General features: G+C 35.7%; 1 protein-coding gene across 1 annotated transcript in view; it reads right to left on the bottom strand.

Moving 5' to 3' along the window:
• Positions 1–16060, bottom strand: part of NUP107 (nucleoporin 107) — a 32040-nt gene that overhangs the window by 1639 nt on the left and 14341 nt on the right. Inside the window, exons 10-26 of the mRNA XM_055711182.1 lie at positions 15673–15761; positions 14713–14791; positions 13563–13676; positions 11187–11277; positions 9952–10028; positions 9354–9413; positions 7786–7931; positions 7632–7680; positions 6400–6469; positions 5832–5950; positions 4261–4299; positions 3762–3912; positions 2646–2752; positions 1544–1646; positions 1205–1365; positions 894–1019; positions 77–190 (exon numbers count right to left, since the gene is read on the bottom strand). Of these exons, the coding sequence (XP_055567157.1) occupies positions 77–190; positions 894–1019; positions 1205–1365; positions 1544–1646; positions 2646–2752; positions 3762–3912; positions 4261–4299; positions 5832–5950; positions 6400–6469; positions 7632–7680; positions 7786–7931; positions 9354–9413; positions 9952–10028; positions 11187–11277; positions 13563–13676; positions 14713–14791; positions 15673–15761 (1695 nt within the window). The remainder of the gene's footprint in view (positions 1–76; positions 191–893; positions 1020–1204; positions 1366–1543; positions 1647–2645; positions 2753–3761; positions 3913–4260; positions 4300–5831; positions 5951–6399; positions 6470–7631; positions 7681–7785; positions 7932–9353; positions 9414–9951; positions 10029–11186; positions 11278–13562; positions 13677–14712; positions 14792–15672; positions 15762–16060) is intronic.

Raw genomic sequence — 16060 nt, 5'->3', positions numbered from 1 at the left:
GTATCAAACTAAAAAGGTACAGCTGGGTACAATCTGTGCTTTGTGGTCTGCCCCATGATATAAAATTTCATTTTACCTCTCTGACATCAACCATCCATCCTCCATCAACAAACAGCAACACATTGTACATTTTCTCTTTCACATCAGCTGTAAGAGCATCCAAGAGACCTTTCCAAATACCATAATCCATCTGGCAAAGAAAGAAAAAATAAACTACTGCAGCACAGGATAATTTCCAAGGCTATTTTAACACAGACTCTTCACCTATCATGCAATAGCCAGTGCAGCTCCAATTCAAATGAGAATCTTCTGCCAATGGCTAGAACTTAAAAGCCTGCTGCTAACAGCTATTTTCATCCTTGCTTAATTCTCTGTCCAGAGCCAGACAGGTTATTCAGAAGCAAAGCCACTAGAGGAAGATAATTTTAAACAACTTATTCTGCCATGCTTATAAAACAAATACTTGTATTAATTGAATACAGTACATTGTACATTATACTGGCCAGACATGCCAAAAGTTCTTTTTGCAAAATGAACAAAATGGCAGCATCTTTTAGAAAAAATGTGACAAATACAAGAATAAAGAGTTAATAGCAAAATCAAGTACTCAGATTTATTAACAATATTAACAATCAACACATTATAATGAGTATTTACTATTATGTTGCAATGTTAATATGTAAAGCTGAGCCATATAAAAAAACCAGTGTAATTTATTTTGCAGTGGCATTAACTATTCTACTGTCTCATACTCCCTCAGCATAAAAATAGAATAATTTAGAAAAGTTCTTAAGCAATACAAATTAGCAGTCTTCTACACTTCCATTAAGCTAAGACTGCCTCCTAAGCAAGAATGTGAAAGTCTATAGTAAATAACTTGAACTTTTACCTACCTCATACTTCTTTTCTTTATGTTCATGGGCCACTTTTTCAGTGAAAGTTGCTTGTGGTAACAAAGAAGGCTTCTGCGGAGCTGAGTTCATGTGTTTGAACCATTCATTAAAGGTTTCATGGGCTTCCTGGATTGCATTGGAAATAGTGTTTGGACATTTTTGACTCACATAGATGTCCTTAAACGCACAGCTATAGTGCATCCAGGAATCAGAATTTACACCAAATGGACAAAGCTTAAAGTTTCATCACCAAGGCAAAGCCACCATTATTTCTAAGTAATAACTTGGAATACAGCATATTTGAAACTCACCAAATATGCCCGAATACATAAATGTTCCCGTATAGCATTGTCATCTTCAGCTGGAAGTGGAGCATCCATTCCCTGTTCTTCCCATTGGTTATATATTTCTGCTATAGAGTCTTGGGGAATCTTCACAAACACATCTTTTGCAGCTTCATGTTTCTTGGATGCTATGAGAATGCGAACTGAGTATCAACAGCTTTGCAATCTCCATACTTGATTTTTAAAAACTGGCATACCCATGCTTTTTAATAACTAGATTCAAAGTTATATTAAATGTAGTGCCAAGAGCCAATGAGATCAAAACCAACATTTGTAAAAGTCTACAATATTTGTGAAGTTTAGTACCCAAGAACTTCCTCATGATTGCATTGCTTTGTTTAAGTGCTTCTGCCCTCTGTGCAGGATCAAATACGAGCCAGTCAATTACATCTATTTTCAGTCGATCCACCTGTAAAAAACAACATATAGATTTACTAAAACTTCCAGCATACAACTGATACTAGACACATTAAATCTGGTCAATGAAATATACAAGTCTCTAGGGATCTTTGGATAGCATTATGACATACTAACAAGGATTGCTTTGCTTTATTCACAACTTCAATATCAAAAGCTTAGACAACAGTCTGCAATCTAGAGTAATTAAAAAATCCATTTCTAAGTATTCCCAAGATATTCAGACCAATGGATGAACATCAGCTCTCAAAAATGTTTCTGGATTACCATGCATCTTCCTCAAACTGTAATAGGAATGCAGTGTACAAACATGGTTTATGAAGCCTTTGCTATAATCTTCATGGGTGCCATCAGCCTGCAACCACGGTTTTCCAATTCTTGTGTTAGATAAACTACCTGTTTGGCTTAGACAGCTTAAACTTTGTACTGAACAGGAAAAAAAAAAAAAGCCACAAATTTGCCAGCTATCAGGTGCTTTCTAAACAGTACTTTGAATGCAAGCTATTAACAGTACCTCACTGTCACTTAAGTACTGAGTTGGATCCAACTGATCAACTCTCAGTAGTGATGCCAAGTAAACGGTCAGTAAAGGCAGCATCTGTTGTAGCTAGAATATGTCACTTGAGCATGTGATAAGGTATATCTGAGATCCAAAGTATTAATCCCCATAATTCTTAGAAGCTACAGTATCCTAATCTCAGCTGCCACACATCTTGTTCTAGTCATTTCATGGACTTTATCTTCACTTATTGTTTGCATACAGACATGCTGCTGAGCAACATATACCACAGCCCAGAAGATCAAGATCAGTTCGTAACTTCTGTTTCTACACGTGATTCAACTCCTCACTTGGTCACATAGAAAGTGTATTTCCCTCAAGCTTTTTCAAGGCAATTTCCACTATTGTTGAAAGATAAATATGGATCATAGATGGTAAAAGACTCTGTAGTTGATTGCAAACTGGAGTATCTGCCCTACGAAATACACTCACCTCCGTTGTGCCTGTATCTAACATATGGTCATGGTGACTGAATTCACCAGCATCCTTCTTGCGGATGTTTTCAACAACAGTTTTTGTTATGGTTGCAACATCCAAACCTGGGTTAAGAGAGAACTACGTAAGAGTGATCATAAATTCAAACTTGCCACAAAACGAATTTCAGACTCCAGCTGTTGATCTTATTCCTTATTACTAGTAATTCTTATCAGTCTGTTTACACTCATTGTCAGAGTAAATTAAAAGCTTTTGAGAGACCTAATTTCTTGCAGGTATTTCAGAATAATGATATCTGAGGTGACAGGGAACTTAAACATTGGAAAAAGAGTAAGACAACTAACAAGTTCTCCTGTCTGTGCTGGGAACACAGATGTATTTGCTGATAGCACTGATTCCTACAACTGTGATGGCAAGACTAAGATTTGAAAGGAACGTACCAGGAAAAGCTCAGAATAGTCCTTTTACAGATGCTTAAGCAGGATGTTTTATTTTTGAAACCTCACCCTTAGTTTTTAAAAGAAAATTACTAAAAACGATTGAGAAAAGTTAGACACTGAAGTCTGCAGTAAATCTATTGCTTTGTGAATTTTGAGTGGCACAAAGACATTGTCAAACAATGGATAGTGTGCTGCTTGACTACACTCCCTTTTGGTTTGATGTACAGGCCTGGAAGGAAACTTACAATTCATGCAAACAACCCACCATGGCTAAGAAAAAGCACTATAAATAGGACAAAAAAATTAAGATACTCATAACCTTCCTAAAACCATGAACAGGTATGTATTTTTAGAATTACTTTTCAGTAATAATACAATCATGTCAAGCTTCAGAGCATGTATTTGAGACAGGCAGGTGGCATTTACTTCTTGCTGTGTTTAGACATAATCCAGAAGCAAAAGTGATGCTTAGTTTATCAGAAAAAGAACTGCAATCCCAGGTCAGTTAAAACCCACAATATACCTGCTTGAAGAAGTGATCAGCAAATTAGTTTTATTTAATCAAAAAGTAAAGAGACACAGGAAGGAAACAATATAACCTTCATAGCTAGGTCTTGCATTAAGATCTACTGAAAGGCAAAATAACCCAGGATATAAAATCAACATATCTCACCTGCATCTTTTGCTAATTCAAGGCAGTGGTGACGTTGATCACTTTCAGTAACATCTTCGAGAAATAAAGCATACTGAGCAACAGCTAGCTCTGGGGGCAAATGGCTAACATAAAACGCTATTAAATCTGTGTGCTTCTCAGATATCATCCGCTGCAGAATAAGAAGCAAATGTTTAAAGAAACATACTATATTCCTATGTATATTCCATAAAACACATAAGAACAAGTTGTAAGTTAAAACAAATGCTTAACAAATTTCAGATTATTTTGCTCTGATGTAGGAAGATTCCACTTCTCAGCTTCTAAACAAGGATCAATAAAACTGTCTCTTACTTAAGCGCTGCTGACAGAAATTCTGCACATTAGGCAAGCTTCCATGTATCTCTTGAGAGCATTAACTGCGTTGTAGCTCTTTCCATCCTGTAACCTTAACTGTCCTTTTCTTCCTCCTTTATGTCTAAATTATTAGAGAAAGCAAACTATATTTTTGAAAGCTTACCTGAATGTAGGTCTTTAGGACTTCAACTGAAACTTCCTCCTTATTGCAAACAAATATAAATTCAATTTTAAATCAGATAATGTGGCAAAAAAGCAAAAAGAAAGATACTTTACAGGCTACCACTATTAGAGACACAAGGTTATTTGCTTATCCCTGCTTCAGTAATCTACATATTCAAACAGGCTCAGCTGGAAGAACTTTCTCTCAGAAAATTATTTTTTTTAAAAAAAGGTCTTCTGATTCAAAGATTTAGTGTTCCAAGGATTTTCTATGTCAGCAACTGGGTAATAATAGTTTTCAGAGTAACTGTAAAGTTACTTTTAAAATGTTTTTTCAAATATTTTCCTTATTTTTTTAATTAATAAATAAAAGTGGAACATATGACGACTGCAGTGTGCTACATGGACTATTGATTTATAGAAAATTATCTAAAGCTCCCGTGTACAGAGTAGAAACATCACCTGGCTCATCTGTAATAGCCTATACTAAACAATCAACATATAGTCAGCACCTGAGACTGCTTTAGCTAAGATTCAAGTATTACTGTGAAGAACTATCATTTTAGTTTTATATGTGTAAACAAAATTAGAGATCTTTACCTAAGCATGTACCTATATGAATTGTACTCAAACATCAAATAAGGAACATCATAAAAGACATCCTAACTGCCTCTTCCCTCTGAGGTCTGCTGAGGGTTTACTAAGTAATCTTCAAGTAAATTCATGTACTCCAAAATTGTAGAGGCAGTAATCACCAGGTATTTATAATCCTACTATGGAATTTATGTAGGAAACTGCACCTTTTTTGTCCCCTCTCTATAAACATATTCTAATGACTAGTTCTACCATACGTTAGCTTAAAGACCTGCCCCATTAAGTTTTGAGTCTGGCTAAAAAAATGCGTATGTATACACACACACAAGTTCCTCTTAATTAGCTAAATGTTAACTGACTTCAAAATAAATTTCAACATGGAGTAATGATTAGAGGCATGAAAAAACATAACTCAGCCATATTTAAATCATCTAATGAAAACAATACATTTGTCTTCTGCCAAAATAGGTTACACTCAGAAATGTATTTGATACATAAGCACTTCTACATTTTAAAACAGTAGAAAAGGAGAGCTAATTACTTGTGATTGCCTCAGAAAAGAGTAATTACAGCTATATGACTGTGACCCATCTGCAAAAACATTTATGAGCTTACAGCAGTAGGTACAATTCCAAACACTCTGTGTAAGATCGGGTTATATCCAAAGCACCCTGGCTGCTATGAATCAGCCTTACATTGAAGTTTGAGTCAGGTCCTTCTCAGTAAAGAGCTTGTGAGTAGAATGAGTCACCCTCGAAAGATAATTTTCAAGCTGAACTGGAGGGGAAGAGGATGATGCTCTTTTCTAATTTTGACTGTTGTTATTTAGGCTCCAAGAGCAACAAATACACTGTTTAAGCATGCAGCTCCTCATCAGCCCGGTACCACCGCTGCATTTAGCTTATATATGCACACACAAGCATTTCTAATTTAGACTATATATTGCTGTGACAAGAAATCAAATACAAGTGAACTTACCTTAGTCTGCAGGCCCAAAGTGCGGAAAAACAGAATAAGATGTGTCATGAAACGAAGGAGGTGTCCTGGGAGCACACTTCTGTCTTTGGAAAGCCATCTGCTAAATTCTTCCATTAAACCTATAGCCACCAAGGAAATGTCAGTATTAGCTGTATCACGGGGGAAAAAAGCACCTAAGAAATATTTTGAAATTATGCATTCATTCAACAAATCAAATTTAACCTCAAAAACCCAATAAAACAGAACAGCAACAGTTTTAGAAAGATTTAGCTGTTTGGCTTAAGCAATTGCTGTATATATTTTGTCATTTCTCAGAAAAAAGTTATGGCAATAGTCTCTCATACATTCTGACACATTACCATGATTTCATGATTTCTTTGAAAACTACCGTGTATGTCAAACTGCAGAAAGTCCCTACAGTTCTTGATGAAAGCAGCAGCTTAGCTTTTAGGTGGGGTTTGCCTACTGTGTGTTTCTAAAATCCACTCACATATAAGTTTCTGGAAAGGTCACTAGAAATAATGTAGTCAGTTGACATTTAAAAAAAATCACTTAGAGAAAAGCTCACCATCCACATCTCCCAGTATAATGAATTTCTGAATCACATGATAGTGTTCTTGATTCTCCTCTATAACCCTCTGGGGAGAGAAAAAGAAAGTTCAAATTTTGAATAAAATCTTATAGCCTAATGTGTAAAGAAAGCAAACTTATAAATAAAGCAAAGGTTCCTTAGGGAAAAAAAGCTATCCTATTTCAAAGAGTATTCTGCATGAACAGCAGAAGAAAAGGTACTTGCTATCTCAATGTCAAATTACAAGAATATTGACAAACTGAAAGAAAGAACTACGCTATAGATCTGTGCAGTTAATACTTTCATGGAATAGATCCAAGACTAAGGGCATTTTGCTCTGAAGGGGAAAATAACTAACAAAGTTACAGAGAATAGATCTACAAAGTCACAGAAGCAGCAACCATGTGTCATGTGTATAAATCCTTAAAGAAAAGAAAAGGCCTGTGAAACTTAGTGGAGGAGGAAGAATTTTTTTTTTCCCCCAGTAGAGGAATTAATGCATGAACTATAATTCAAATGCCACCTGTAAAGTTGCTATATGGTGATGATTGCACTAGGCAGGCGAAGGCGGCTGGGCTGACCACATCAATCTGCAAGCTGTCTTTCAACATGCCTTTGTCTTAGCTATGTGATAAATGCTAGATGTCTTCCATCGAACAAAAGTAAGCATAGTTTCAATTTAATCTTTACAAAATTAAGATACGTTATAGATGCCATCTTAAATGAAGTAAGTATCCTGGGTGTTAAAAGTAACAAAGAAACACACTCTGTTTAAGCAAACATGCTTTATAATTTTGAAATATGTCTTCAAATTTTTCAAACGTTTTGAAATATGCACACAAACCTCCCATAAGGAAAACTGAAACCTCCTATAAAGAAAATGGTATGTCATCAATCTTTACACATTTTATCAAACTGTAAATAGCTGATTTACTCTGACTGCTTTGTAAGTCTGACAACACTTTAGTCAGTTGTTTCTTTAGCACACTCAGCTAATTTGGCAGATATGGGGAAAGACAAAACCTGTATCTTTCTCATCATTAAAAGGTGGCAGCATATAGAAACATCTATTTGAATGGAGAAATTACACATTACAGACATAGAAAACCTAAAATAAATTGGTCACTGTGCATATTTGAGCATTTCATTAAATAGTGTAGTAAAAGTAGAACCTAGTGAATAGTTAAAAATGGTAAACAGTGAGGAGAAACACTGTAATTATTTTGTACCTTTTTGTCTGTTGCCTGAAGCTCTTCAAAAACTTTTTCAGAGGTCCAGCTTCAAATAGGAAAGAAAAGGCAAAATACGTTACCTTGAATATTCCAAACAGACTATACAGGATACTTTGTTGAGTGCAGAAACATAATTTCACTTAAAACTTACTTTGTTTCTAAATAATCTCTAGGCAGCTCTTCCATCTCCTCTGCAGTTATTACTGAAGTTCGGATTTCCTGCTCAACAAGAGTGTCCACCATGACTCTGAAATATGCCCAAACAGTATCTTCCCATGTATCACAAACTGGAAGAAGCTACATATTAAAAAAAAAACAAACACAAAACACCACAAAATTTGTAAGTGATGGAGAACTATCAGAATCTGAACAGAGCAACAGCAATTTACGATCATATTTCTGGGCACCAAAGCAGACTAACAACTATCTTCAACAGCAGCCTTTCCTTTATCAAAGCAGGATACGAAAAAAGTCCTTTCACTGAATAATGCTCTAGTTCCTTGATTATTTTATATCAAAGGTAGTCAATACAAATTGTCCTATCCTCCTTCCAGAGGCAGCATCACTCCCCCCTCTTGTGTACAACCTCAGGAAACCAGTCCAGATGAAGACTATCCACTTTTCTGCCCAATCACTTTTCAGCGGGTTCACTTGGCTTTACTAGTTTATGTCATGGTTGCACAAGTCTTGGTGCAGTAGCGAGTGATGAAGGGTAGGAGAAAAAGTACTGCCGCTGTGGTGATATGAAGTATTTTATATCCAGTTCTTCTCTGAATCTTGCTAGGCTCTTTCAGCAGTGAAACCCTGAGACAAGTTCCAGAGAAAACACTGCATTTCATGACACTTCTCTCTTACAGTAATTTTGAATTTACAGAATTTTACTGAAATTACTGAAGCTTCATTTCATTAAATGTCTCTGTGATGTCACAAGAAGGTAAGCATCTTCTGTTCTAGAAGTCTGTATAATTTTACAATGCTTTTTTTCTTGTAAAATAAGTGATTTTAAATTTCAATGAATAAAACCTGAAAACATTCCCTATTCCCCTTCTTTTTATTTTCTGCATTATCTTTATTTCTACTACATCATACCAAGATGGGGGTGGGAGAGAGGAATCAAGCTCCTGAAGTAGGAGCTTACCACTGATTACTGTAACAGCAAGAAAATTTTTATGATAGTTTGCAGTGTTGCTCACTGTTCTTAAAAATAAATAAATAAATACATTTAAATCAATTAGGAATGGGAGAGCGCAAAAACACCTGGAGGATTAAAACTAATAAAAAGAGAGAACTACTTAAAGATAAAAGTATATTTTTGTGAAGTTTACAGTAGAAAACCTATCGATAATGAAATTTCTGTACAGAACAATCTTTGGATAGAGCAACTCATCCATAAGACTATGCTGCATAAGCAGGAACACAAGAGCTATATAAGCTCTTAAATAATAGTAAACTAGAAAAGAAGTAAACCAACAACATTAGAACTGTTTGTACTGAAAGTCAGCAGGAATAACATTAAGAAAAGTCTACTGTGTATTTAATTAAGGCACGTAAATCCTACAAGGAACACGTCTACTAAAACAGCAATGTTTGCTATTGCCCTGCTTACTAGATCTTTAAAAGCACAATGTCCAGTAATTGCAGTATTTCTGATTATATCACTGTCACATATGAGAAAATGCACAGCTACCAAACACCACTTAACTAGGAGGCTTGGCATACCTGTTTGAGGTTTCCACTCAGCGCTGCATAGATTGCTCTCTCATATCTATTAAACTGCTCCTAAAATAATCAGTAAAAAATTATAACTTTTAATTACAAAGCATGTAAGTTTTCTAGTCACTTTATATTTTATTAGAGATTAATCTATTAGAAAATGTTGCATCTAACAGTTTCCAAGAAAAGCTGGAAAAATCACAGGACATTATCAGGAGCCAACACAGGAATAGCAAGTGATTTTCCCTTCACTGGCACCCCCTTGTAACTTACCAGAAAAAAATTATATTGACCTGGAAAGAAAGCAACATTTTTCTTTTCCCATTCAATTAAGTCAAGATGAAAGTCAAAGTTAGTGTCAGCAGTTTCACTTTCAACCAAATAAAAAAAAGCCAGACACTTCCGAGGCCTAAGAATTAGTGCTGATTATGTAGATTTCTCACTGCAAGACATAAATACGTTATTTCAGAAGTCCTCTTAGAAACATTAATTGCAAATCCTATAAGCAGCAAACAGAGCCAGTAGGTTAACTTAATATCACATTACAGAGTTTGGAAAAGTTCAGATTTCTATATCAATATCAAGCAAATCAGCATTATCTCACCTCTTCAGCCATACGCCAACAACTTATTTTCCAAATGCACCTGTATGGATTTCCTTGAACAGGCTCCAGCTCTTTTCCTATATGCAAGGGAAAAAAAAAAAAAAAAAAAAAAAAGAGGTGGGTGGGGAGACAACCAAAAAGAAGTGCTATTGAAAAATGAGAGAAACCAGTAACAAGAGAAAGCCTATTCGCTATTATTAAACCCAATTTCAATCTCTTTGGAATTCTTCCCAAAGCATTTTGATGCTTTTGACTGGACCACAAGGTGGCTTTTCTGGGAAGTTCAGTAAACGCACATCTTAAAGTTACAATATTTTGAAAGCTTAGCTGCTATCTAGCTTTGAAGAAAATAATGTTTTTGACCATAACACATCTACAATGTTTACATTTGGAAGACACAAGGAGAAAAGGAATTTTGTATCTTAAGGAATACAAACTTTTAAAAAACGTCACTACTTCAGTGCTGCTGTTCTGTACACACCTGCCTGAGGGCATGCAGCATGGAATTAAAACCCACCTAAGAGCAGGCTAGGTAGGTACACTCAAAACAAGGCAAGGACTGGTGAAGCATGCAGATAAAAGTAACAGGCTACCAGGATTTGAAAAGTAGGAAAGCATTAAACCCTCCAGACCTGGCTACGTACAACACTTCCACATGTTCTTAAATTCTTTGCTAAAACCTGCAATGCCCTAAGCATAAAGAAAAGTACTGTGTTATAAATAGGACCACGCGCAAGGAACCCCAGAACTAAGAAGAAATATTTTCAAATATTTTAAAAGCACGTAGTTTTCCTGCATTTACATTTGCTGAACTCCAGTCCTATTCTACCTTTCTGAAGCTGGATATAGAGTCCAACTTTGAGTCTGTAAGCAACAAAGTGTTTGCTAGGTGGTGGAAGTCAGATGTTGAGAATATACGGACTGAAATATTATATGGAGGTGGAGAAGATCTGACTGGCATACAGAGACATTTATTTCCTAGTGATTATGCTTGATTTTCAAAAAGAAAGTGACTTTATAATGTTAAGTGGATTCAGTGAACTCATACCTTCAACTAAAATAATTTCATATTAGTTTTTACACATTCAACAGACATGGTAAAATATTTTAGATACAAAACAGGCCCTTAAGGTGAAAAGAGTGAGCTATTTCTCTTTGCCACAGAGAGAAATCTTCAAGAGAAAGCCCTCTGCCCTATTTTTACATGTGTCTCAAATGCACTTTGAAGTAGATACCTCCATTTATGTTGGGATCATGATACAATTTCCATCCTTCCAAAGTTGCAGCTCTCCAGGCCTGACCACATCGCTTGCATAAGCGCTGTGCCTAAAAAAGAATTGATTTTCTCAGCAACAGACTTCAAGGCAGGAAAACCATCAGTTTCTCCTTTAAAAATGTGAACGCTATTGTAACAGTTTATTTGCGTGGAGATGCTACTATGCAAAAAATAAGCACAAAGAATATTAAATTCAAAATTACTGGAAGATCTCAAAGTAAATAAAACAAAACAATCATTGGTGGGTTTTTTTTCACTAAACATTTTGCTATAAATACTGACTGAAAAAGTAATGTGAGAAATATGCTCTCATCTTTGCTAGTTTAAAAAGCTTTAGGCATCCTTCTGATCTAAACGTTTAAGGTGTCATCTTGTTGCTTAGATATATAATCCATCTCTTCACACAGACATCTACTTTTCCAATTGACTTTGCCTTCCAAATCCCTCATGCACTTTTAATTAAAAATATCAATCCCACCTTTCCCATAATGATATTCAATAGTCTGTGTGCTAGTACAAACAGGTTTAATTCAAAGCTATTTTGAATAGCATGGAAAGTAGCACAGAAACTACAAAAAAAGCTTGCCTACAATTCTTCCAATCCTATACCCTAAAAAAAAAAAAAAAAAAAAAAAGAAAAAAAAAAGAGTCAGCTAAAGATTATGTAGTGTTCCAGGACTGATAAAACAGTATGAGAGAAACTGCAACATGCAGTCTTGGTTTTGTTTAGCTAAATCTTTTTCTTTTTACACTAGAAGGCTGCACACCTTCAGCTATTTTGGGAATGGTGACAAACACTAAAATTAAAGAACAGACAAGTTGTTCTAGCTTACCTGCTGTGTATTAAATGAGTAGAGGTTCATTCTTAATTCAAAGTTAACTCAAAGTATTTTATCTTACTCTTTCAGTAGTGAATAACCCACTTCATACTTATCACAGTAGGGACATCATCACAGCAAATGCAGAACAACTGATGCTGCAAATTTATATTCATATCACCCTGTAGCAATGTGCTCATGTGCCCGTACTATCAGAAAATGAATAGATGTAGACCATATGGGAACAGAATACTAGCAAGTAACCATATTCCTAAGTCTAAGGTCTTGGGCACAAGAATCTGAAGTCCCTTTCCCGCCCCCCTCATTAATGTCTTTATATATACATACAGCCAATTATAAGGAATCAGTTTCCAGCTGAGGCCTTTAGACAACACAAGTATTTACATGATTAAATCATGAAAGCCACTTCACAACTGGGAATTGTTATTCAGAACAGCTTTAAGACCAAAATTGCCTGGATGTTACTCAGCTAAGGATTAATGCAAAGTATATGCATCATATATTCTCTAAGGTGGGGGAACAAGCAGACTAACAGTGAAAGAGATAAGGGAGAATAATAATGTGCTTTCTAGAATACTCAGATAAATTTTATCAGAGTTCTCACTGCTGAAGACCCTGCCAAACAATAAAGGTAAGAAAACAAAGGGTAGAAAGCAAGAAAGAAAAGTTATTTTAACTAGTTAAGAGTAACTGCTGTAAAAAACTGTTTCTTCTGATGGCAGTATTAGCCTATGGAGCTGGTGCACTGGTCCCCAGCTCTCAGTCCCGGGACACACCTCCAAATGTGCCATTGCAAACGTTCATACAAGGTGATAAAAACAGGCCCTACTCTCTCCCTCAACTCCGCTCACAGCATATATCCAAGGGAACATTAGAGGAGCTGAACAATGAAGTTTGCTTAATTTAATGCTATTTCTAAGAAAAGCCCTCTCTCTCTCATTAAAATTGCAAGCACGTTCCGGTCTAATATCAGAATTATTTGGGGTGGAAAGCACCTTAAAGACCCTGAACACTTCCAAGGATGGGGCATCCACAGCTTCTCTGGGCAACCTGTTCCAGTGCCTCACCACTCTCTCAGTAAAGAATTTCCTCCTAATATCTGATCTAAATCTAGAAGGAAGCCTGTATGATAATCCACTGATCATTATAAATGCAGTTAGAAAGATCTTTGAAACATTCTGTGTGTTTGTCTGACGTTATTTAATATCAAGCCTCTACAGTAAAAAAAAAGTCAAGCAACAAAAAACCCCAAAGATACATCATTTTTTCCATAACATCTATTCTACACTCCAGATTATTTAACTAAATGCAAGATTTTATTCAAATACTAATTTAGCAGTCCATCACTGTCAGAACTGATAATATATTGAAAATTAAATCATTACAAACCAAACTTAAACTGACATTTTAGTACACAGCTTTTCATTAACTTTAATAGTAAGATCTAAAATGGGTTAAGCTAGTTAACGCAGATACTACAACTTTCTGCAGCTTACCTCATCTGTCATTCCTGCTCTGATGAGAGTGAAGAGATACTTCAATAACCTTGCATCATCTTCTCGGTCCAAATCATCAAGTGGCAGTTTCTGTCTTATAGGAGCATCTGGATCCTGCAAGGAAATAATTCACCATCCACCCACACAATGCCTATATGCATCTTCCAATGATTTCCTGCCCCGTTTTATAATTTGGCATAATTTTTTCACATTGGCCCAATAATCTGTACAACCCATGTAATACCTAGCATGATAGCTCCCTGTTTTTCCTCTCTCATTTATTTTATTCCTGTTCTGTCACTGCTTCTATCAGAAGGAGCCATTGCAATTTCTCTATATTTACTCCACCACCTTGTTTTTTGCCCTGAACTTCTCATCTTCCAGTTCTCACCTTCAAACATCCTTTCTCCTTCTGCCTCTCTACCTATCAGACTGTTTCTCCTCCTCCACCTTCTAAGAAGGCTTTTCACAACAGCTGTACTTGCTTCTGTGTAATCCAAACATTTTCTCAAGCCAATCAATACCTCAGATCACTCCCCAATTTAATTAATCTTCTATGACTGCTTTGCTGTCACTGAGACAGTTCATTACCTCGTTCTACTGGACAGTCCTTTTCCTTCACTCCCCTCCTATTGCTTTTACTAATATAGTAAAATTATTAATAAATCAAAGTATTAAATTAATAAATATAAAAGTAATAAAGTAAAATAAAATTATAGAGCTCTCAAGGAATCCCATCAGGACTTGGTTTCATTGTACTAGCTACTGTGTAAAGACAGCATGCCCCTATATGCAAGGGCTTCCAAACAGTTTTATAAGCTTTTCTGGTTAGGAACATGAGTTTGTTTCAGACATAAAAAGTACCAATAAAGACATTTAGTTCACCAAATAGACCACAGGTACTTGTGATGGGGGGTGGGGTGGGGTATGGAAGTGACTGCTGAAAGAAAACAGAAGTTCACCTATCCCAAAACAAACTCCAGAGGTGTCCTGCCTCATAATTTCTGTACTAATATTCAGATAATTCAACTACTTTTGGATAGTACAACTACCTAAAAATTGGTGGAAGGCTATGAAAACATCATATATGCTCTCTAACCAATTCTGAAACCCAGCCTTAAACCAAACCTTATTTTAAAATAATACTTACCAACTCTGTTACCAAAGCTCGAGAGCTTCCAATGTATGTATTTAACTGTCGCTGCTTCAGGGTATGTAGTGTGTTCTCCCTGAAAGCAGTGAAATGTTTTTCAGAAAAATGTTTTTTTGGCAAGCATCTTTCAATAAAACACAAATATTGAAATGTATTTTTTGTTACATGGAATACAGTTACAGAACAGACAAACTTGGTTTGGTTGGATTATCAATGGTCTGTGCTACTGTTGTGAAAATGCAACATTTCACAAGTAGTACAGTATTAGAATCAATTCACATATCTTCAGTTTCTTTCCAAAGCACCCATTATTTCAACCATTCATGTATTTAACTATGAACTGGTTTCTGCATGAGCAAAACTGCTCATTAGCATTCACTATAAAGTCAGTCTGGGACAAAAATTCAGCTTAGGATGAACATGTGGTCTGAAAAGTGTGATCCACTGGCCATTAAAAGCAGGTTTATTCTAGGTATCTACCATGAAAGGTAGGTAGTCTTTGGTCTTTTCTGCCATAAACCCCATCACTGATAATAAAGATGACAATAACAGCTTCTAGTGAAGGGCCAATGACACAAAGTGATGACAAGAACTTTAACAGGCAAAAATTAAAGCCAGACAAAGAAGTGACCACCTGATAAACACGTAATAGAAATTGTTTTATCCAGCATAAATAACAGACAGATCAGCAGGTGACCATATTTTACTGTGTCTTATTATGAAAAATAATAAGTTAAAGATTAAATTAAGCTGCTTTGATGGTTTTTGTCCCATTCTTGCCTCCTCAAATGCAGTAACTGACTTTTGAGAAGATATACTTCAGTAGAGGGGTAGGAAATATTAATTTTTACATCTATTTTTTCTTTTTTAAAAATCCACTTTTTCAGAGCAATTCTTTGTCTGTGCACCTTACACTTTATGGGAGCATGTATACAATCAAAGAAAGTCTAAACTCACCAGTAGACTGATTTTGCATAAAACTCAATATTATCGGAGAAGTCCCCAATTTCATCCTTGGCAATACTCTCTAGCCAATCTACCACCAGCTGGAATAAAATTAAATTGCATTTTTAAAACAAACAGGTAACAAATAATATTTTAATTGCCTTCCTCTCATCTTGGACCTACTCGTTATCTACATGGTAAGCAAAGGTGTACCATGAAGACTATTCCACTTTAACTATCCAATATGAAGGTTGTTTAGGTGCTTGATCTCTTATTTCTCACTAGATGCTGCAGTTACTACAGTGCTACTTAATAATTTATTAATCATCATCAACAGTAACAGATGCTCCAAATGGGAATAGCTCTCAGCCTTCCTAAGCCTCTCCAAGCTAGCCTGAAA

This window comes from Falco cherrug, chromosome 5, assembly GCF_023634085.1.
Source record: "Falco cherrug isolate bFalChe1 chromosome 5, bFalChe1.pri, whole genome shotgun sequence".
Taxonomy (NCBI): domain Eukaryota; kingdom Metazoa; phylum Chordata; class Aves; order Falconiformes; family Falconidae; genus Falco; species Falco cherrug.
Note: the sequence above shows the minus strand (reverse complement) of the source record. Positions and strands in the feature narration are given on the sequence as shown.